Here is a 21,585-nt window from a genome sequence, read left to right as displayed (position 1 = left end):
TACATGACAGCTGCCGTTACTGCCTGACATGTTTCACATTAGAGCCAACATACAACAAATGCAGCTTTTCTTCTGGTGATGCAGTGAGCAACGCAGCTCTGGGTCTTGCATTGTATCTAAATGCAACATTCCCCAAATTTCATTGAAACCATGCATTTTAATGTAAAAGACTCCAACAGTATGTTCAGAAGTTGGTGTAGCGGTACCCCCTTCAAATTTACAATAGAAAATGTAAATTAAATGTAAAAAAGGTCAAAGAATGTCCACCACAAGCTCTAATTTTGGAATCTTTATTGAGTGATACCCCCATGGTCTCCTTCACCGTGTTTCGGTTAGGCAAGCACTACTGTGCTCCGTGTACTGTACAGCTTCAGTGGAGAGGAAAAAATACAAGCATGTGTGACTCCAAACTTGACAGCCTAGCGTCAACCCTAGGCACTTGGTATACATCTGAAATGATTCCAGGTTTATGTAATAGTCCAATATCATAGTTCCATTGCAAAAATCTATCCAATCATTTCAGAGCAGTGCCTAGGGTGTGATGTGGCTTGATGCCTCTGGGACTTTTGGTTTATAACTTGTCGATGAAGTTGTCCAGAGCGGGGATACCCTCCTTCAGTCCTTTGCGTTTTCTGGTGTCTACGACAACCTGGAAGGGCTTTGAGCTGGGCTCGCTGGGGTCTCCCGCCAGGATCTGCCAGTGGTCAAACACACACTGGGGGAAGGCCTTGCCACCGGTGTTGCTGCGCAAATCGGCTGTGAAACCTGGAGAAGGGAGGGAGGGTTGGAGATTGAGGCGCACTCGTCAAACCCATCACACTGAGAAAGGAGGCCTTCACACAACATGGTATCAGACAGGCAGGACACTCACCGAAAGACTCATTGACTGGCAAGTAGGCCTTGACTGTGAAGATGGGTGTGCCCATCATATTGGACTCCTCAAACACGTGACCTCTTCTCCTGTTCAGCACGCCGTAGATTCCTCCCACAGCATTTTCTGGACACTGGTCAGACAGAACACAGCAAACGGCTCAGTAACAGGAACTCTACAGCGTGGAGTTTCCTGACGCACAGATGGGACACACACCTGGATCTCCACCAGGTAGACTGGCTCCATGAGTCGGGGCTGGGCGGTGAGCTGGCAGGCCAACAGGACTCTGCGGGCGGTGGGAATGATCTGGCCACCACCGCGGTGGATGGCATCTGTGTGCAGCGTCACATCATGGATGTCAAAGCGGACAGCGCGCATGTTCTCCTCACACAGCGCACCCTGCAGGCAGAGAAAGGACATTACACTTTAAGAAGCCTGTCGTGATGTCGTGTGTGTGTGTGTGAACCCATCAGGTCTCAGGCTAGTGGAATGACATGCATTATGACATGACCCTGTAAACCCACCTCCTTGCTGGCCCACTGGAATCCAGCCACAACACTGTCCTTGATCTCATTGAGGTACTGCACTCCCTTGGTCACGTCCATCAGCAGGTTGGGCCCGGTACCATCTGGGCCGAAGCACCAGATCTTCCTGGACTCGGACACGTCCCACTGATACTTGTCAGTGAGGAAACGGGCACGGGCCTTAAACTCCTGGCGAGGAGTGACGTCGCCCTTTTCAATGTCCTCCGCAAGGCCATCAGGGAAGGGGCAGGCCTTCATGAACAGACGATTGTGCTTGTTGGGAGACTTGGACAGGCAAACCTGGTTAGACTCTTCGCTAACAGTCTCTCTGTAGGACACCACTGGGTCAGATTTCTGAAAACGGGAGAAAGACAGGTCAGAGGTAAAAAAAGAAAACCCAAATGTCTTCCTGCACCCTTCCACGGCCACCTTCCTCCCATCCCAGTGTTCAGGAGCCTCACCTTCAGTGGGATGCCAGCGTGGTCCTCCTCCAGGTCCTTGAGGCAGATCTCTAAGTGGAGCTCTCCAGCCCCGGCAATGATATGCTCCCCAGACTCCTCAGTGATGCACTGCACCATGGGGTCAGACTTGGCCAGACGCTTCAGGCCCTCCACCAGCTTGGGCAGGTCGGCAGGGTTCTTGACCTCCACCGCCACCCTCACCACAGGGCTCACGCTGAACTTCATCATCCTCATGTTGTGGGCCTGAAGACCAGAGTTGAACCAATGGTCAATTTTGACAGAAATGATTTGTTTCACATATTGCAAGGAAGTAAAGACTGACAATGTTAATTTAAAAAGTGATGTTTTACATGTTCAAAAGTAGTAATGGTCCCGGTTTTGACGAGGAACTGGTCCACTCCGACCAGTCCAACAATGTTCCCGCATGGCACATCCTCGATGGGCTCTACGTAACGCCCCATCATCAGGATGGTTCTGTGAGGGTACACAATTACAAACATATTTAATTACTCAAAGACAATAGATGGGCATTACATTGTCATAGTTTAAATTCTCAGTTCGTTTATTTTTTTACATTCCTAGTAAAAACTAATATTCCTAGTATATCCAGCACCGTCTCAACTGATAACTAAGCATCTATTAAAATGTTACTGCAGTTCAGTAATCAAGCTCATCTTCCCTTGATGAAAGGGGATACTAATTCAGATTTAAACATTGTACTTTGTAATTTTGTATATACACCGTAGTCCATGTTTACTCTGCAACTGGGGCAATTAAAAAGCATACAAGTATTACGTTTGAGCAGTGCTCCCAGTTTGAATATTCAAATACGAACTGCCCATTCCGACACAAGACATTGAAATGTGTATGATTATTAATAAACACCTTTGAATGGGTTTGAGGTAGAGGTCTTCCTTCTTGCCAGGAGTGAAGTTTGGACCCATGATGCGCACCTTCAAGCCCGTGGACACAACGCCAGAGAAAACGCGTCCGAAAGCGTAGAAACGGCCCTTGTCAGTGGTGGGCACCATCTTGGAAATGTACATCATCAGAGGAGCCTTGGGATCGCAGTTCTTAATACCTGAGATCAAGAAAGAGAGACATTTCTCACAACTATACTCAAACAGCAGTTACATTAAACAAATAGAGAAATGCACATGTGCAGTCTAACTGACCCATGGCAACCTCGTCATCCTTAGGTCCCTCATAGAGCATGTCACAGCGGTACTTCTGGGCAGTGACAGGGGAAGGCAGGTGGATGGTGATCATCTGCAGCAGGGCCTCCCCAGCTGGCAGCCACTTCCTCATCACGGCCTTCAGCAGGGGCTTGCCCTCCTTGTCCTTGTCTTCAGCGTCAAGCTTGATATCCAGCTTGTCAATCAACTTGGCGGTCTCCTCCTTGTTGAATTTCATGATGGCATCAAACACCTTGAGGGAAAGGAGATATTAACAAGAGAACGCAGGCCAACAGGGTACATGAGAATACACCTTGGTGACTTTTGAAAGGTGCTACTGGCTTTCATCTCCATTAATAAAATCATTTCACTATTAGTTGAACTCACTTTGAAGATTGGGTCGAGGACAAGTTGGGTGAAGGTGCGAGGAAACTTCTTGCCATCAGCGCCAGTTGGTGATTTGCTAAACTTGTTAGCATCCGTGTCGAAAAACCTGAAAAGGGGTCACATGTCACTAGTTAAATACCAGCACAACAAAGGATTGATACTCAAAATAAAAAAATCTTGAACTGAAGGCAAGATTTATGAGTGTGGATTTACCGGTCTCCCCAAAGTTTCTTCATCATGTCCTCAACCTTTTTACTCTTCTCCTCTGCAGTTGGCTTGGTGTCCCCACCCTTGGCAGAGTACTTGGCCACATACATCTCAGCAAACTGCTTGAGTGTGAAGGCCCAGCCATGGAGCCCAGACCCAAAACCAACCGTGCCGATCTTTGGGTCAACCTGTAGATCAGAGCAAAGCGTACAATTAAGGCTTTGTTGCGTTGATAAGCCCCTCTGTGAACATGCGCGGGTGGGTCGGCATCTGCTTCCTACGCACCACGATGCAGCCCATGGGCCCCTCCTCTTCCTCGCCGTAGGTGCAGATGATGACGTTGACGTTCTCCACGATGCGCTGGAAGGTCTGGTAGAGGTCCTCGGGCTCCAGCTGCAGCTCCAGCAAGGCGCGGTCCATCTTGTTCATCATCAGGACGGGCTTGATCCTCTCGGCGATGGCTTGGCGCAGCACGGTCTCGGTCTGCACACACACCCCTGAGCAGAGAGAGAGGGAGAGAGGACCGGATAAGACCCCAGACCAAGACAGTCAGAACAGGCTGACGAGGCAGGGGAGAGCGGGCCTACCTGAGACGCAGTCGACCACCACTAGGGCTCCGTCGGTAACCCTGAGGGCGGCGGTGACTTCGGAGGAGAAATCCACATGGCCAGGGGAGTCAATCAGGTTGATGAGGAATCCAGAGCCATCTTTGGTTTGCTTGATGAACGCCAAATCATCTTCGCTCAGCTCGTAGTACATGGAGATAGCCCTGCGGTCGACACGTACAGGTGACAAGATTAAGGAGGGAGAAGCTTTTAGTTGAGGTCACACATCCTTGCTTGACCAGTGAGACTGGACTTGTGTCCCTGTTGATCAAGTACACTACTAAAGCAAATCTGCATGGCCAGAGAGCCATGACCTTTTACATACGTGGATTTGATGGTGATGCAACGCTCCTGTTCGTCTTTGCGAGTGTCGGTGAAGCGGGTCTCCCCGGCACGAGCACCAGCGATGATGCCAGCCTTTGACACCAGAGAGTCAGTCAATGTGGACTTCCCATGGTCCACGTGAGCGATCACGGACATGTTCCTGATGTTGGACTTTTTGTCCATGATGTCACGGATTTGGTCTACTGTGAAGTTCACCTGAGGGGAAAAGGCATCATAGTTGATCAGTTATTAATAATGGCCTACATCACCTTGGTAACAACGGCAGAGCTCGAATGGTGAAAGCTGAGGCATGTACACGGGGCATTGCGTTTTGGTTTGAAACAATTGTTTTAATACTTTATTTTTATAAATACAGACTAAAGGGAACCAATTGCGATTCAAAGCTGATTAGTCACTTCTTGGCAGCAGACCAGTGCAACTAGCTAGAATTTTTATCACATGCCGGAACACGTCATCAAGTTGAGAACGCGTTCTTCCAACTATGCTGACAAGCCACTGCAGAACGACAGTAAAGCCGGTTGACAGTCTAGGACAAATCTGTGTAGCCGGTGAAGTGCCATTTCCGCCATTTATATAAAATTATACGTAATGTTTTGACAATCAATCATATCGCTTTTTGAATCACCACTCAATGGCAACGCTAAAACCGCAACAAGCATACCATCTGAACATTTAACACCTGATTGTTTGCTCAGCACTAGGCGGGTCCCGTTGCGGTGCGTTACGTACAATACATTAGCCTATCATGAAGGGGATTATTTATATTTAGGCTACTTCGTTTAGAAATATCTAACATACCTACACACAGAACATTTTTACAAAATTTCAAAAACATTTTTAAAATTCGAACGCCCAGGATGGTGGCAGAAACTGAGCTACGCAGTTTTCCAGGCATTGTCATGCAGTTTTGTATAGAAGCATCCATTTTGGAAATGCCAGGTCGCTATTTAAGACCAATAAGTCTCAACCAGATACATATGAAACGTTAAATAATTGAATTAACCATCAGATAAAACTGCCTCCAGTCTATTTAAGCATAATAATACGTATTTTTTCTGACTTACCATTCTGACTGATGGTTATAGATCCGTTTGACGAAGAACTCCGACGCGGATACACACTGCCTTCCACGACAACGGATAGGCAGGAAAGAAGGAGTTGTGACATCCGATTCTATTTCACTTACGTTCTCATGGCGTCAGCAGAAAGCGACGCCCCTTTTGTCATGGCACAGACAATTGTCCTCTAGAGGGCACTGTTACACTATACATTTTACAAACTGGCCTTCAAAGTGTTGTTCCCTCAACACACGCACACACATCTCCACAATTTAGTGAATGACCAGCACACAAATAAACCACACCACTTCCTGCATGCGTGTGTGTATAATAATTATAACGTTTCTTTTTATTCTTCTTCTTCTTCAAAAGGACCCCATGTCAGAATGCTGTTCATCAAAATCTAAATCTGAAACAGCTTTATTCTCCAATTAAGTTTGCACCAATAAGGATATTACTAAGGCAGGAAGGTGCATTTTTTTCGTAGAAAATATAAAAAGTAGAAAATTAACAACAGTATCTAAACTATTCTAGCAGACAATGTAAACAAATTAATATAAAATAAGAGTTCAATGAGGTTGGTGCAAAAATGTTGCAATGTGCAGTAAAGTGACAGTTGGATTTTATGAGAGTGCTGGTGACAGTTCAGAGTTCTAGGCCTTATTGAAGAGGCCAGTTGCAGACGGAAAGAAACTGTTCTTGTGGGGTGAGGTTTAGGTCCTGATGGACCACAGCCTCCTGCCGGAGAGGAGTGGCTGGAACAGTCTGTGTCCAGGGTGGGAGGAGTCGGCCACAATATTTCTTGCTCGCCTCAGGGACCTATAGATGTGCAGGTCCTCAAGAGATTGCAGATTGAAGCCGATCGCCTTCTCAGCAGTGCGGATGATACGCTGCAGTCTGCTCTTGTTCTTGGCAGTGGCCGCAAGATGGTGATGGAGGAGGTGAAGATAGACTCAATGATGGCTGTGTAGAAGTGCACCATCATTGTCTTTGGCAGATTGAACTTCTTCAGCTGTTGTAGGAAGTACATCCTCTGTTGTGCTTTCTTGGTGAAGGAGCTGATGTTCAACTGTTCCTGTCGGAGAGGAAGTCAGTGATCCACCTGTAGGTGGAGTCAGGTACGTTCAGCTGGGAGAGCTTGTCCTGCCCAGCAGAGCTGAAGTCCACATACAGGATCCTGGCGTTGGATTCCGGGGAGTCCAGGTGCTGGAGGGTGAAGTGGAGGGCCATGTTAACGGTGTCGTCTGCAGACCTGTCAGCTCTGCAGGCAAACTGCAGGAGGTCCTCTCCTGGTCATCAGCTGGAGCTCAGCATTCTACTCAATTATTTGTCAGCAGCTTATCAGTCAGATGAATGGGCATGGCCTCAACATCTCCCTCTGCAACTGGGTTCTGGAGTTTTGAACTGGGAGACCACAGTAGGTCCAGGTTGGCAACAACATTTCCTGCACCACCAGGTGCTCCTCAGGGCTGCATGCTCAGCCCACTGCTGTTTACAACGTTGATCCTTCGCTGCACTGTTAAGTCCAGCTCCAACCACATTGTCAAGTTTGCTGAAGGCACAACCATGGTGAGCCTCATCAGCAACAATGACGAAACACCATATAAATAGGAGGTGGCCCAACTGACTTAATGATGTCTTGCCAACAACCTGACCTTGAACATGAGGAAAACATGTTGAACTTCAGAAAATCCTGCATTGATCACTTCTAGTTGACTGTAGACAGTGCAGTCGTGGAGAGATTCAGCTACATGAAGTTCCTGGGGGTGCACTTTGTGTATGATCTCGCGTGGACCACCAACACCACATCATTAGTCTATAGGACCCACACAGCTGGAAAGACTATTGGTGTTCCCCTCCCCTCCATCCCACTTGCCTTTCACAATACAACGGCAAAACCTCCAGCATCGTGAAGGACCCCTCCCACCCTTCCCAAAGTCTCTTCCAGCTTCTGCCGTCATGCACATGGTTCCAAAGCATCCAGGCCCGCTCTGCCAGACTTCTTAACTTATCTTCTGCTTTCTCTCCACTGTGAGGACTCTAAACCCCCAGTGAACAAACTGAGATCCCCCACAAACATCCTCAATCTATAGTATTGTGGATGTGTGTGTCCCAGGATCTTATTATTCAGTGGTCTATTACATTTTATTATCTTATTTGTTTTACAATGCAGCACAGTGGGCCTGTGAGGCATTTCATCACACTATATGTCTGTATTGTTCTGCTTATGGTGAAATGACAAATGAAAGGGAACTTGAAGTGAAATCAGTTTGTTTGACCTATGTTAGTGAGTACACAGACCTCACAGATAAGCCCAGCACTCATGTTGGTTTATGATGGCTCAATAAAGTTGTGTGCCTTGAATCATACTTTGTATACATTTATCATAAGGGTAAGAGGGTGCATCTGAGTGCTTCTCAATAGTTTCAAGTGGCAGCTCCTCCTTGGTGCTGTCATCCTGGTTCGTCTCAGTGTATTTGCAGTTTGTAACATTTAAGGCTCATGCAAACACTCATGTCCCGTGCATGCAAGGTGGGGCAGGATTCTCAGTAAGTGCTGTGTACTGGTTAGGTCATATTTGCATTATGTGCACTTTGGAGCTCTCCAATCCACAGATAGAACAGCAATAAAGATAACAGACTTAAACTTGCCAACAAGTAGTACAAATACAGATCAACCTGTGTCCTCTACCATAGATACGTGCATTTTAATGGCAAGAGAGAAGGGGGGGGGGGGTGAATAGGCCTGCTGATGAATTAAGGAGTGGAATCTTGTACATCATGTAATTACAGTCCTTACACACACAAACTGACAATTAAACATCATCGCTTTAAGAACATTTGATACAACAATGGTTTGTTTCTGGAATTCACAATGATTTAATTAGCTATGATTATCTGTGACGCTAGACAGACCTTTGTAGTTCTAATCTCAAAAGCGATTGATTTAGTCAGAAGGATTCAGATTGAAGAAATCAGTCATGGAGCACTTTGCCCATGGTTATGGGCTCCCCATTTAGTCAAAGCAGCAATGAATGTCCTAATTAAAATGTCTGATTCGACTTTACAGAATTTATATCAGAGATAGGCTGCTCCTAGTGACTTTATATGCGTTCTTCTTGTTTTTTCTTTTTGAGTTGCCAGCATGATGGCTTCCAAGGATGATAATCACAGTGAATCAATATGGAAATCCTCCAACTTCCCTGACTTGACAAAGGTTTTGGTTCTTTGTTATTGACTGTGTAGGAAAAAAGCGAAAAGCATACATTTTTGGGGGACCACTTGATAAGTCTTTCTTTCAACAAATCCTATTCTTAGATCTTATTCTGGCTACAATGGACAAAAAAAATCTATTCAGTATGTATTTACTATAATTGTGATAGTCTACCATTCACAGCTTGATTTCACACCCTACCACATCCATAGTAGATTTATGTGATATTCTTTAGCCGCAATTTACAAAGAATGAATGTCTTTGTCTGCTCCCAGAAAATTGTCAATTTGGATCACAGAAATGTCAAGTAAGATAATGGGAAATTGACCATTAATACTTGAAAGATATGAATGCCCTCATCCAAAATCATCACTGGTAATACACTCTCTCAACAAAAATATTGCTCTTATATTAGTGTGTTTTCCACTTCCTTTTGAAAATATTACATTATCCATTACATAATCAAATATACAATACTTTATGACTGGTATTGTGCTTAGACACACATTATCAGAAAGCCTTAAATACTGAGATACTAGCTATGATAAGAACTGCAATCAAGTAGCTGTTCTGATAAACTTGATCACAACAAAGGTATTAAGGCAGAACTCCTCATTAAATCTTTTATTGCATCCAGCATGTAAACTTTATTTTACACAAATAATGTCTGGATAACATTTTATAATGGAACAAAGCATCCAGTAAGAGAGCACACAAAACGTTTAAATGAATACATTTACATTACATTTAGTCATTTAGCAGACGCTCTTATCCAGAGCGACTTACAGTAAGTACAGGGACATTCCCCCGAGGCAAGTAGGGTGAAGTGCCTTGCCCAAGGACACAACGTCATTTGACACGGCCGGGAATCGAACTGGCAACCTTCGGATTACGATTCTCAACGCTGGGTCAAACCCCCAATAGACACCCCAACGTCACTGCACTCTCGAAGCTGGGACAAACCCCCAGTAGACACCCCAACGTCACTGCACTCTGGCACTCACTCGAACGCACACCTACGCTACGTCACTCGTGTATAGGGGAGCCCAACTATCCCCCTTTGGACGGTGCCCTGCTCCTCGCACCCTGTTCTCTCCCACCGCCAGGTAATTTAATAAAGCTAATTAAAATGGACAAGACAACAGACAATGATAGGGTACTTAGCCGCCGCTTGGCGAGACCCTCCCCCGGGGTCTGAGCTTGGGCCCGCCGTACACTTTCCGGACTGGATGTTGGCTGGACGGGTTGTTGCTTAAGTCGACAATCAATTACAGAGCACTCTCCTACTTTCCCCACCCTATCGCTGCTAAAGGAGGCAGATATTCCTCCCCTCCTGCCACAGGAACACTAACCCCTCTCGCTTGCTGACTTCGTCGCCGGCAGTCCTTATAACTGCGAACGCTCGCCACCCGCCTCCCAAAGTGCTCACGCTCCGACTAGCCTAGAATAGAATTCTATTGAGCTCATTAAGTTCCATATGAAAGTTATTACAAATGATATCCAGGTTGAAAAAATTACCCACTGGAAATGTAACATAGTTTATATATTTCACATAATCCTTTTACAATCAAACTCTGGACAAAGAGATGGAACATGGAAATGTGAAGGCAATCTGCAAGATAAACAAGAAATAAAATAAGACAATGTGAGACAAAGAGAATGTGAAAGTGTGAGGGGAATGAGAGCATATGTATTGTGTGAAAGGTCATTTCAGTGTTTTTAGTCATCGTTTAAGACTGGTTTGGCCTCGGACAATTTGTTGACAAATCAAAAGCTGTCCCTCATGCCCTCATTTGTTAACTCATTTGTCTGTCAAAGACATTAGACCAATGGGGTTGAAAGCAGCATGCTTTAATGGAATTTCATTGGACGGGGATCAATGGGGTTAGAAGCAGCATGCTTTAATGGAATTTCAACTTTGTCCCATGGAACAGGCTTAGGTGTACCTAGATCACACTGTACACATACTCACATCTACAATAAACACACTGCCATTCTGGACCTTGAAGGGAGCTGTTGGTACTAATATTACATTAACTGTCGCTAGCTCACATCTAATGTTGGAATAATGACTCAGAACTCAAACAAGGTAAGCTAAATCTGATTAATCTTGATTTTGTCTTGTCTTGATTTTTATCCTGTATTTGTCTTTAATTATAAAATGGGCAATTAATTTTAAATTTGAATTAAATGTATTCTGTTTCCAGTAATCACCTAATCTTGTTTGAGTTGAGTGCTGAAAGCTTTGTCAGGTTTTATCAGGTTGAGCAGACTTTAGTTCAGCACTGAGTGATAACTTGTCTATTTAACCAACTAAATGAATGTGTTCAGTTGAGTTTGGTATGTTAGAACTGGACTGCTACAAAGGTCTTGATTCTCAGGATACGGGGCAAAGAACACTCTTTCTAGACACTCGCCTTTATGGCTGGAATCAAGTTAATAGATTATTTGGTTTTGTTGTTTTGAGATTTACTGTTCTGATTCGGTGTCCCATCCCTGCTTGATCTCTGCCAATTGGTGTCTTCTTATCAGATGCATGGTGGAATGGAACTCCTCGATCTCCTTCTGAACCAGGCAGACAACATCCAACCCTGGCCAGTAACCCTACATGGGGTGAGAAAGAATTATCTTGAAAAACACCTTTTTGTACCCGTGGACATCATAACAGCCATCACAAATCTTACAGAAGCTCTGGATGATAATTGCATAGCTATATATCTGTATTGTTTTGGTGGTGATTGGGGTATTAATAGCCTCCGGTTCTGTCGATGACTGTCTATTGTACTCCATGTGGCCGTCACAGAGATTGATTGACAGCTCTGAGGTCAGGGGTTAGGGACTCTGGTTTCTTACTATTTCCCTCATTGAACCCCTGCACCAGTCATGCTTTAGACATAGCTTCTACCTGTATCTAATTATCGGATGGCCTTCAATAGGAGTATTGTCCTTGGTTTCTGCCTTTAAGGACATCATCTTATTCAAAAATGTGCTTCATTGTTTCTCATATCATACATACTCACACTCACACTCAACACACACACATACACACACACACACTCTCTCCTACAGACAGTGAACCCTGGCGGTGATGCTGATGATTTCTTGGACACTCTGCTGGGTGGGAGTGACTCATCATCTCCTCCCACGTCGCCTCTGTGGTCCCCCTGCCCCAGTGACAGTGGCATCAGTGAAGACCCAGCCTCAGACCATCTGGACAGCCCCCATCCCCCTGCCAGCCCTGCCATTCACACATTTCAGCTTCCACCCCAGTCTCAGTCACTCAGCTTTCTCCTGTCCAAGCCGGCTCCTGATGTCTCCATTGACTTGAGTAAGACACAACGCACAGTCTGAACAAATGGAGAGTAAATGGTCGTGATAGGACACGCTTTGCTGACATTCTGAAACATTTATTTTATTTTAATTTATTTCATTATTTCATTTATTGCTGTTTCACTAAACATCCATAAGCCTGAACCATGCATAACCACTTGGCTGTGATGAGACCAGACTGCGAGGAAATGAAGGAAATTATAGTGTATCCTCCCCTTTTCCCATGAATGAGTTCAAAGTCTTTCATTCATTTCCTCCAGGGATGTAGCTCAGAATAATTATACCCAGGCACTACTTTTCCTGTTTTCTGATTCTGGTCAGGCACTGGGCTGCACCTGAGAGCTTACTATAAAGTGAGCACTCTTTCAGATGTAGGGCACTGACCTGTGAGAACTGGACACCCTTACTGATGTTTAAAATGGATGCTGTGTGCTGTTTTCAACAGACTTTCTGAAGCACAATAATGAACATGATGGTCACCAACTGTAAGCCATCAAGACCAAATATTGTTTCCTTTTCTAGTCTACAATCAAAAGGCAGTTGCCTTTTCAAAATAGTGTTCATTATGCATCATTTAGAATTTGAATTTGAATTATTATGTTCTATTTGCAACAGTTCTCTCAACAATGACATGTCTTTTATTCCATTTTCAAACGAATTTGACTAATTACAAAGCTGATGTAGTTGTTGTGTGATTTCAGAGAAAAAGAGGGTAATAGGTTGTTTTCAGCGAATGAAAAGCTTAGCAGAAGCATATGTAGGTATCCACTCAATACTGCGCCTTCATTTTTTGATCCCCTACCGGGTTGCCCTTGACAATAATAAGCTGGCATCTACCATTCCTCCTTTCCCTTTCTCAATGTCAACTTCAAAAGTAACTAATTCATTACAGTGTGACTGTGACATAGTAGACATGGAAACATGTAGATCAGTAGTTGTGGCTCCCTTGGACTGAACCTCTGTCTGCCCTGTAGGCTGGGAGTCTGGTCTCTTTCCAGAGATCACAGGGCTTGCACAGTGTCTCTCGGCTACCCACAATCCCCGGCTTCCCCCAGGCTATCCACTCACTGTGAAGGGCCTGCTGCTGTCAGGACTCGGAGAGAAGGTAAGAGAAAGACAAACGGAGAAAAAAGAGAGAGAGAGAGGAAGCGAGAGAGAGGAGTGAGAGTGTGAAAGAATCTCTGTGATTGGCAGGCCCAACGGAACTCACCGAATTCCTTAAAGGAGCTAGTCCTAAATGAGGATGAGAAGAAGCTTCTGGCTAAAGAGGGCGTAAACCTCCCCAACAAACTGCCCCTGTCCAAGGTACTGCACATCCGCAGCAACACTGGAACTGATCGACTGAAATGAGTGGCTTAATCAGGGTCAGTCCAGAATGACTTTCTCATCTCCTTGCCGTACTCTCCTCTGTTTCTGCTGGATCAGTTTGAGGAGAGAGTCCTGAAGAAAATTCGCAGGAAGATTCGAAACAAGCAGTCAGCCCAGGAGAGCAGGAAGAAGAAGAGGGAGTATGTTGACAGACTGGAGGAGAGGTAGGAACACCTAATGAGCTCCATGCAACACAGATGTCAGCTCAACATTCTGTTTAGAATGTAACCGGGAATTACACAGACAATATCAAAATAATAACATTTGAATATTGGTCAGTCTGAATTCGAACCGGTTTGAACAAGGCACATTTCATGACGCAGAAGAGAGAGAGAGAGTCTTAAAGTGATAGGTAGTCAAAGAGGTAGAGGAGAGATGACTCATCATGAATGGGAGAGGGAGGAAATGGTGTCTGTGGAAAAAGGGAGAGGTGGGATGGAGAGTGACAGAGTGAGACAGAGAGTGAGGTGCTAATAAAGGAAGTGAGAGAGACAGCTTCAGTCACCTCTTGGTTTGAAAAGAGAAGGAAAAATTTAAACAGATTTCATTGTTAGAGGGTCTCCAATGGTCTCTCTTTCTTCGTTAAATCCCTCTCTCTCTCTCTGTGTGTGTGTGTGTGTTTATTTTGATCTTTCTCCTATCAGGATGTCTGCCTGTAGCACACACAACTTGGAGCTGCAGAGGAAGGTCTATCAGTTGGAGCAAACCAACACGTGAGACCTCTCTCTCTCTCTCACACACACACACACACACACACACACACACACACACACACACACACACACACACACACGCACACACACACACACACACACCCATACACACACACACACAAACACACACACACACACACACACAGTCTATTTATAGAGGACATTGTCCTCTGTACCTTCCTCCCTCTCCCTCCTCTATCGTTGATTCCTTCCTTCCATTTTTTCTCCCTCCATCTATTCTTTTATTCCTCTGTTATCTCCATCTAATCCTCCATCCCTCTGTCTCTCTCTCTCCAGTTCCCTGTTGGAGCAGCTGGGTCGACTGCAGAGTGTCCTCACCAACGGGTCTGGAAAGCCTGTGCAGACAGGAACCTGCATCCTGGTGAGAGGGGAAAAAGACCTACATATGTATAAACAGGGATATGGATAGATTATGACTTTTTGCTATGGACTTTGGGTACGCATTGTGATTATAGGGAAACTTCGATTTTGTGGTTCTCAATTCCTTTAAAAATGTGTTTTGAACATCCATCGCTTCTTCACTGGTGCTCTCTCTCTGTCTCTCTCTGTCTCTCTCTCTCAGGTGCTGCTTCTGTCCTTCTCTCTCCTTCTCTCTCCAAGTCTACAACCTGACCCGTATACTTCTACAAGTCAGGAGGACTTCACTGAAACCAGGGGTTAGTTGTCTTATTGTTCTAAAACACATACTCAGACATACACACGCAAATCACACTTACACAAGCTCACACAACTCGCTCTACATTTTACACACACATATTGGCTTTCACATTTATTCATTTAGCAGATGTTTTATCCAAAGTGATAAATGTGCCAAAGAGTGGCTCTAATGAGTACAGCAGAGGACTAAGGGTTATAAGTGGTCCAGGGTATGGCCCTGGCTTTTACCTATTACTTACATTTACATTTTAGTCATTTAGCAGACACTCTTATCCAGAGCGACTTACAGTAAGTACAGGGACATTCCCCCCGAGGCAAGTAGGGTGAAGTGCCTTGCCCAAGGATACAACGTCTTTTGGCACGGCCAGGAATTGAACCGGCAACCTTCTGATTAATAGCCCGATTCCCTCATCGCTCAGCCATCTGACCCCTTATTACTTATTGTATGTTTGTCTGACAGTGACCATGACTCTTGTGTCTCATACCAAACCAGTGCCGTCCCGTTCGCTCCAGTCAGTAATGGACACAGAGAGCACCTTCCAACCGACCATGTCTCTGGCCCGGGGAGTGGAGCTCCTGGTTACTCTTCTCGATAAGCTCCACTTTGGACCCAAGCATCCAGACACAAACTGCCTTGACCACAACCTTAAGCATCCACTTTGACCACTCTGACCACTCAAGTATATAATGAATATAAGGAATACATTAACAGAATGGGCAACTGCTGGGTTAGTCCTGTTTACTGCAGCTAAGACCATAGTTGATCACCATCATTTTAGAGATCCATACTGCTTATGGTTTTCATTATATTGTTGCTTTGGAAGTTAGTTTGTAAACCAAGACTATGGACCCTATTGAAGGGTCATGTAATATACTGATAATGTATTATATTCACATGCCGGCTGATGACCTTATGGATACTGACAATTATGGATACTGAATTTTATTCACTTCACTTTCTTATTTAACTTTCATTCACCTTTTAATAAAGTATGATTTGGAAGACTTTCCCTGAACTGAAGTGTCTTTATGAACAACACAGTGGAAATTGTAAATTGATGGTTTGAAAGTCTCTGTTGTAAATCTACATGTCAACATTGTATGATTATTTGGACCTCAACATTGAGGTTGTGGACCCAATCATTGTATTCGGTCCAAATGCCATCCAATCATTAAGTTCAGTCTGGACTAAATGATTGGTTGTGTTTATTACAGGCCTGCAACGCCCACAGGTACCGGATTTATTTAATGTTACTATATTTAATGTTACTATCAAACCTTTAGATTTACCAGTTGTTTTCAGCAAATATGACATTTAATTTATTTGAGCAAATATGACAAAAAGTGCTTCTCAACAAAATTACCGACCCTGCCTTTAAGATCTATGAAAATACATGAACAAGATAACTGGTTTATTATGGAGATGCAGCATGATACCATGGCAATTTGTCTCTATTCAGTACATTCAAATGTTCTCATATCTTACTTCCCAGTTCCCAAGATACGGTCATTCATCAGTTAGGTTGTATTATGGTTATGGTTAATATTATGGAATCACAAAAACACAAGGTGATGTCTTTAACTTGAGCTACATAGATTCCTTCACTCCCAACTTAAATTGTGTCAGACAAACCTGTCTTTTAACAGAACTCAAAAATCTTGCATAGATTTCTTTAGAATAATTAGAATTAGAATAATTTAATCTGACATCACTTTGCCAAACATAAGTATGAAAACATTAAATCCCTGAAACTGCCCTAGGAGAAATACTTTTAGATGGAGTAATTTTCTCCACATAAACCACCTTTTAAACCATGTATGATGTTGTCAGACATCATCTTTCTGAGAGAGGCCATCTCATGATAAACCCCAACTGATTTAAATTATTTGTTTCCTTTCCTTCATTTCTCATGTTGCATTAACACTGGTGAGGCAGAGGCCCATTGAGGATATATGGAATGTAAGGACTGCATAGAGAAGAAAGCATATCTGCTTCTTGAAATTATATTCAAAATTAATAATAATTTAGTAAACTAATTGTGAAATAGGTCATTGGTTTATGAGATATTACTATCCCACATGACAGTTTTTGTACAATGGGGAAGAATGTAAGGAAATATAAAGAGGAGACAAATCAATAAAACACATCTTCAGTAAGGATGACCCTTGAGGCTCCAAATTCAATAATCGATCAAGATTTTGCTACCTTCTGCTTTAAAAGCATTGGCTATATGATCACCCAAGTGATTGATCAGAGTCTTAAAACTCGAAGTCTTCCGTGAGAAAAGGCAGACCGAATATGATCGTTTATCACACCATGACAGACCATTATCAATGGTAACACTTTCACCGTTTTGCGTTTTATCAACAAAATAGCCTACAACACATGCTTAGAAAAGGGCAATAATTGTTTTTTTTAAGTGTGGTAAGAGAACCCAAGACAAAGCCTTAAAAATGTAATGTAATTTGACATTTAAGTTGTCATCCTTTGGAAAGGTATGGGCATAGAGATATGTGAGGCTCTAATGATACCATATAGACGGGTATTTCAAATCTAGCAGTGAACAAAGTCAGTCTGCACTAAGTTAATTATGTGCCATATGAAGATTACAATCTGCTAATTATCTGAACAACGTGAGTGACATTAAAAATGTGTAATGCACTTTCCGTTTGAATTCAAATGCCTGTTGTCGTCTTCAAGGACAAGCTATCCGAAAGTAATTTCGGATAGCTCAAAATATGGTAGCTATCTGTATGCATAGACCAGTGACAAAATAGAAAATGATGTGCGTAAAATTGTACATTAAAACATGATTAAACATAATTCATTACAGCATAAAAGGTTCCTATATAAGTATTCTGCTCTTGTGACCCCTAACCAAATTCTAAGAATCATATTAGCCACTGGGTCTCTCTAACATGCAGAACTACCTGTCATTCGTTTATTGTATACTAGATAGGTATCCGGGGATACCTGGGCTATTTGATATTTATCTACATATACATTATATGATATTGATATTTTAACTCCAATTCAGCGTCACAGAAACAAATCCATGTTTTGTCAAAGGTTGTCGAGCAATAACGTCGAGACTACTTCTCCGGAATCCATCAAGTCAAAATGTGTGACAAACCGCAAAAGAAAGGGAGGTAGGAGCGCGCGCTTGCTCGCCAACACAGTATAAAAACGAGTCGGACGCTCTCTGCCATCAGTCAGACAGGTCCGACTTTCGTATCCAGCGTATACAAGTCAAATAACTGAAACACAACTGAACGTTGGATCCACAAGAGTTCTCTTTCCAGTTGGACAGTAGTTTGCTTTTTGGAAAAAATACTTTTAATTACACATGCACTGTTGTTCCTGTTGGCCAGAAAAAATGATAAGATTTCAAATGTTAGGCTTTCTGAGTTTGGATGACTAAAAGTGACGAAACGGAAAATAGCCTTCTGAGGGAAAAAAAAGAACAGATAAGACAATTTGGGGTTCTCAACATGCAATTCTGACTTCAGCTGTTTTGCTCAGTAACATCTGTGGAATATCTGGCTGGACGAAAGACCGTTAAAATGCACACAAACAGGAGTTATCTGGTTTTCTTTGGGTTGAACATGTGCGGAGGGGACGATGATGACACTGTTGGTTCAACAAACCTGTCAGTGCGACTGGGGAGTCTAAACAACATCTCCCTGAACTGCTGGCTTGATCTCCTCTCCAAAGAGTCAGCTCCTGAACTGTACGGGGACAGCGCTAACTTGGCGGTAAATACGTCACTCATTAAAAGACTAATCACACATTCGATCATCAAACCCAGTGTAAATGTCAGCTATTGAAAAATATCGCTCCCAAGTAACCTTTGATTTTTGAAGCTAGGATTGAACATGAACAGAGCGTGAAAAAAACAAACAAAGGATGGTGTATTTTTACCAGTTTGCATAGCTTGTCAAAGAGTATAGTCATGCTTATATGATAATTGACAATCTTGCAGCATTAACCTTGTATGAATGGGTATGTATTTTGTTTGTAGTAATAATGTATGTAGTATGTAGTAACATCCCATCAACAATTTAATATTAGTCTAGACTACCAGTTCATAATAGCTGCATAGTTTTTGAGGCTCAATGTTAAATGGACCAAACATGGAAAGTATTGTATATGACCGTACTCTTAGTGTTTTTACTGTGTTATTAGTAATAACCTTTTTGCACAAGACTTGACCTTCAGTTTCTGAAATTCACAGGTGCGTGTAATCATTGCGCTGGTCTACTTGGTGGTCTGTGCACTCGGTCTTGTAGGTAACCTGCTGGCGCTGTTCCTTCTGCATTCCCGCCACCGGAAGAACCACTCATCCATTGATTGCTATGTGATGAGCCTGGCGCTCACCGACCTTCAGTTCGTCCTCACCCTGCCCTTCTGGGCGGTGGACACGGCTCTGGACTTCCGCTGGCCCTTCGGCAGGGTGATGTGTAAGATTGTCAGCTCTGTGACCACCATGAACATGTATGCCAGCGTCTTCTTCCTGACCGCCATGAGTGCAGCACGCTACTGCACCCTCGTCTCCTCTCTGAAGATGAGAAGCCCCAAAATGGCCGCCGTTCGTGCTAAGTGGACCAGCCTGGCTATCTGGGTGGTATCAGTGGTTGCCACGCTTCCCCATGCAGTCTACTCAACCACAGTCCAGGTTTGGCAAATTTTCAGTGGATTCGGTTTTGAACAAATTCATAAAAAATTGCTTGAACATATCCATCTTCTGAATATTTCATATGTCTGTGATGTTTCCAGGTGTCTGCAGATGATGAGCTGTGTCTTGTCCGGTTCTCAGACTCAGATTCAGGCCGCTGGGACCCTCAGGTTCTCCTGGGTCTCTACCAGATTCAGAAGATGCTGCTGGGATTTGTAGTTCCCTTGGTAGTGATCAGTGTGTGCTATCTCCTCCTCCTGAGGTTCATCCTCAGCCGCCGCGCCGTGGGTGGCGTACTCGGCAGGGACATGAAGCGCCAGACCGAAGGGGAAAAGTGCCGTGACCAGCGGCGCTCCAAACTGACCCGCTCTGTCACCATCGTGGTCCTGTCCTTTTTCCTTTGCTGGCTTCCGAACCAGGCACTGACCCTGTGGAGCGTGCTCATCAAGTTTGACCAGGTTCCCTTCAATAAGGCCTTCTACAATGCCCAGGCCTACGCTTTCCCTCTGACTGTGTGTTTGGCTCATACCAACAGCTGCCTGAACCCAGTGCTGTACTGTCTGATCAGGCAGGAGTACCGGGCTGGCCTGAAGGAGCTGCTTGTCCGAGTGTCTCTGTCCATCCGGAACTTTCTGACTCTGGCCCTGAGGGGGAGGAAAGTGGAGGAAAGCATGCCGGGTATGGTCATTGTCCACGAGGATATCAACATGTAAATTACCATCAGGTTGACAGAGTATATGATTGCAATGAAGATGAAAATATTTAACATGTATCAGTACACCTTGTAGAGCTCAGAGAATTGATATTCAGTTTCACTTATAAATAATGTATGATGAACTAGTAGCGTTTTACTGTATCTCTGGTCATCTGTTAATTTTGAACAGAGATGAATCGTTATGGACGAACACTCATTCCACGTGAGCAGCCTGCAAACAATGTAGGAAGATAAATGAGAACACTCATGTTGCGTTCAAAGGCAATGCTTGAAGGACACACTTCAATTTTTCAAACTGCATAGCTCTTCAAACATAATTTATCCTCATATGACATGTAAAAGGGTCATCTTAAGAAATGACGGTTTACCTTAATTGAGCTGTCCAAGTGGTTGATCCGGTGCTACTATAAGTGGAGAAAAAGAAGAGTTCTGAATAGATTATGGCATTTTTTTGTGTAATTACAGTTCCAGTGTGCTTCATCAGATCTGTTTAACTGAAATTGTGTAATTCTCATCTCTGTCCTTTTTTCCTAATGGGACAAGACTAATGGTTGTCAGGTTATATCTTCCTAAAATGTTGTCAAGGCATGTTTGTAATGAATGGTTTCATGTGAAGTTGTTAGTATTCTTTTATTGCAAAGCAGGCAGAATAAGTATTTTTAATCAGTGATCTAATGTGCTTTACGTGTTATATCAATGTTGCCTAAATGTGAAATTCTGTGACAAAAAATGTATATTAATTAAATGTAGTTGATGTAGTTGTGTGATGTTCAGACAAGATGCCATATTTCTGTACCCTATCTATACTCTGTGGGTGCTGCATTTATCACATGGTTAATAGATATGGCTGTGTTGGTGAGTAACCACAGCTATCTTACAAAATGGACATGTGTGGACTGAGACCACCAGTGTATGTTTCTGAGAACATCACAGTCCAGTCAAAGTCCAGGAAATTGAACCCCAGAAACGTAGCAGCAACCTCTAACCATAATATTACTACAATCTTACCACTTTAGGATGACAGTTGCTGGCTGCTCCCAAGAACAGAGCCCAACCATAACTACAACACACTCCCACTTCAAAACCCCTCTAACGGTGGAAGACGATTCACTACTCTGTTTCAAATTATGTCGTTTGATCCGTTGTCCCAGCAACAATCTCTGTCTACATCCACATGAAAGCTACTGGGAGCCTGAGGGAGATGGGTCAGACACATGACCCACCTCAGGGAGAAATTAAACGACAGAAACAAACAATGA

General features: G+C 43.7%; 3 protein-coding genes across 3 annotated transcripts; 2 read left to right on the top strand and 1 right to left on the bottom strand.

The window, feature by feature from the left end:
* Window positions 1-276: 276 nt before the first annotated feature.
* Window positions 277-5,759, bottom strand: LOC134036899 (elongation factor 2b-like). Its single transcript, XM_062482067.1, has 14 exons — window positions 5,640-5,759; window positions 4,556-4,770; window positions 4,213-4,394; window positions 3,911-4,122; window positions 3,632-3,813; window positions 3,419-3,524; window positions 3,032-3,284; window positions 2,742-2,937; window positions 2,207-2,330; window positions 1,857-2,099; window positions 1,396-1,749; window positions 1,088-1,270; window positions 872-1,004; window positions 277-765 (listed from the first exon to the last, which is right to left on the bottom strand). The coding sequence occupies exons 1-14, from the start codon at window positions 5,640-5,642 to the stop codon at window positions 572-574; spliced, it is 2,580 nt and encodes an 859-aa protein (XP_062338051.1). The 5' UTR covers window positions 5,643-5,759; the 3' UTR covers window positions 277-571.
* A 5,036-nt stretch (window positions 5,760-10,795) lies between these two features.
* LOC134037065 (cyclic AMP-responsive element-binding protein 3-like protein 3-B) lies at window positions 10,796-15,944 on the top strand. The gene is made up of 10 exons (XM_062482358.1): window positions 10,796-10,935; window positions 11,379-11,459; window positions 11,916-12,174; window positions 13,151-13,281; window positions 13,371-13,481; window positions 13,602-13,708; window positions 14,189-14,257; window positions 14,555-14,639; window positions 14,841-14,934; window positions 15,429-15,944. The coding sequence occupies exons 1-10, from the start codon at window positions 10,915-10,917 to the stop codon at window positions 15,596-15,598; spliced, it is 1,128 nt and encodes a 375-aa protein (XP_062338342.1). The 5' UTR covers window positions 10,796-10,914; the 3' UTR covers window positions 15,599-15,944.
* A 2,224-nt stretch (window positions 15,945-18,168) lies between these two features.
* LOC134036457 (relaxin-3 receptor 1-like) lies at window positions 18,169-21,049 on the top strand. Its single transcript, XM_062481423.1, has 3 exons — window positions 18,169-18,691; window positions 19,171-19,611; window positions 19,713-21,049. The coding sequence occupies exons 1-3, from the start codon at window positions 18,500-18,502 to the stop codon at window positions 20,322-20,324; spliced, it is 1,245 nt and encodes a 414-aa protein (XP_062337407.1). The 5' UTR covers window positions 18,169-18,499; the 3' UTR covers window positions 20,325-21,049.
* Window positions 21,050-21,585: the final 536 nt, after the last annotated feature.

Source organism: Osmerus eperlanus, chromosome 16 (assembly GCF_963692335.1).
Source record: "Osmerus eperlanus chromosome 16, fOsmEpe2.1, whole genome shotgun sequence".
Taxonomy (NCBI): Eukaryota; Metazoa; Chordata; class Actinopteri; order Osmeriformes; family Osmeridae; genus Osmerus; species Osmerus eperlanus.
Note: the sequence above shows the minus strand (reverse complement) of the source record. Positions and strands in the feature narration are given on the sequence as shown.

What these genes read in the sequence shown, in the direction of transcription:
- LOC134036899 (XM_062482067.1), bottom strand. An exon ending in GGATGACGAGGTTGCCATGG is followed by an intron (nt 2,938 to 3,031) that starts GTCAGTTAGACT and finishes TCTTGATCTCAG; the next exon opens with GTATTAAGAACTGCGATCCC. An exon ending in ACGCTGGCATCCCACTGAAG is followed by an intron (nt 1,750 to 1,856) that starts GTGAGGCTCCTG and finishes TCCCGTTTTCAG; the next exon opens with AAATCTGACCCAGTGGTGTC.
- LOC134037065 (XM_062482358.1), top strand. Translation starts at nt 10,915, where the DNA reads ATGACTCAGAACTCAAACAAG. An exon ending in TGATGTCTCCATTGACTTGA is followed by an intron (nt 12,175 to 13,150) that starts GTAAGACACAAC and finishes TCTGCCCTGTAG; the next exon opens with GCTGGGAGTCTGGTCTCTTT. An exon ending in GGACTTCACTGAAACCAGGG is followed by an intron (nt 14,935 to 15,428) that starts GTTAGTTGTCTT and finishes ATACCAAACCAG; the next exon opens with TGCCGTCCCGTTCGCTCCAG.
- LOC134036457 (XM_062481423.1), top strand. Translation starts at nt 18,500, where the DNA reads ATGCACACAAACAGGAGTTATCTGGTTTTCTTTGGGTTGAACATGTGC. An exon ending in GGGACAGCGCTAACTTGGCG is followed by an intron (nt 18,692 to 19,170) that starts GTAAATACGTCA and finishes TGAAATTCACAG; the next exon opens with GTGCGTGTAATCATTGCGCT. An exon ending in TCTACTCAACCACAGTCCAG is followed by an intron (nt 19,612 to 19,712) that starts GTTTGGCAAATT and finishes TGATGTTTCCAG; the next exon opens with GTGTCTGCAGATGATGAGCT.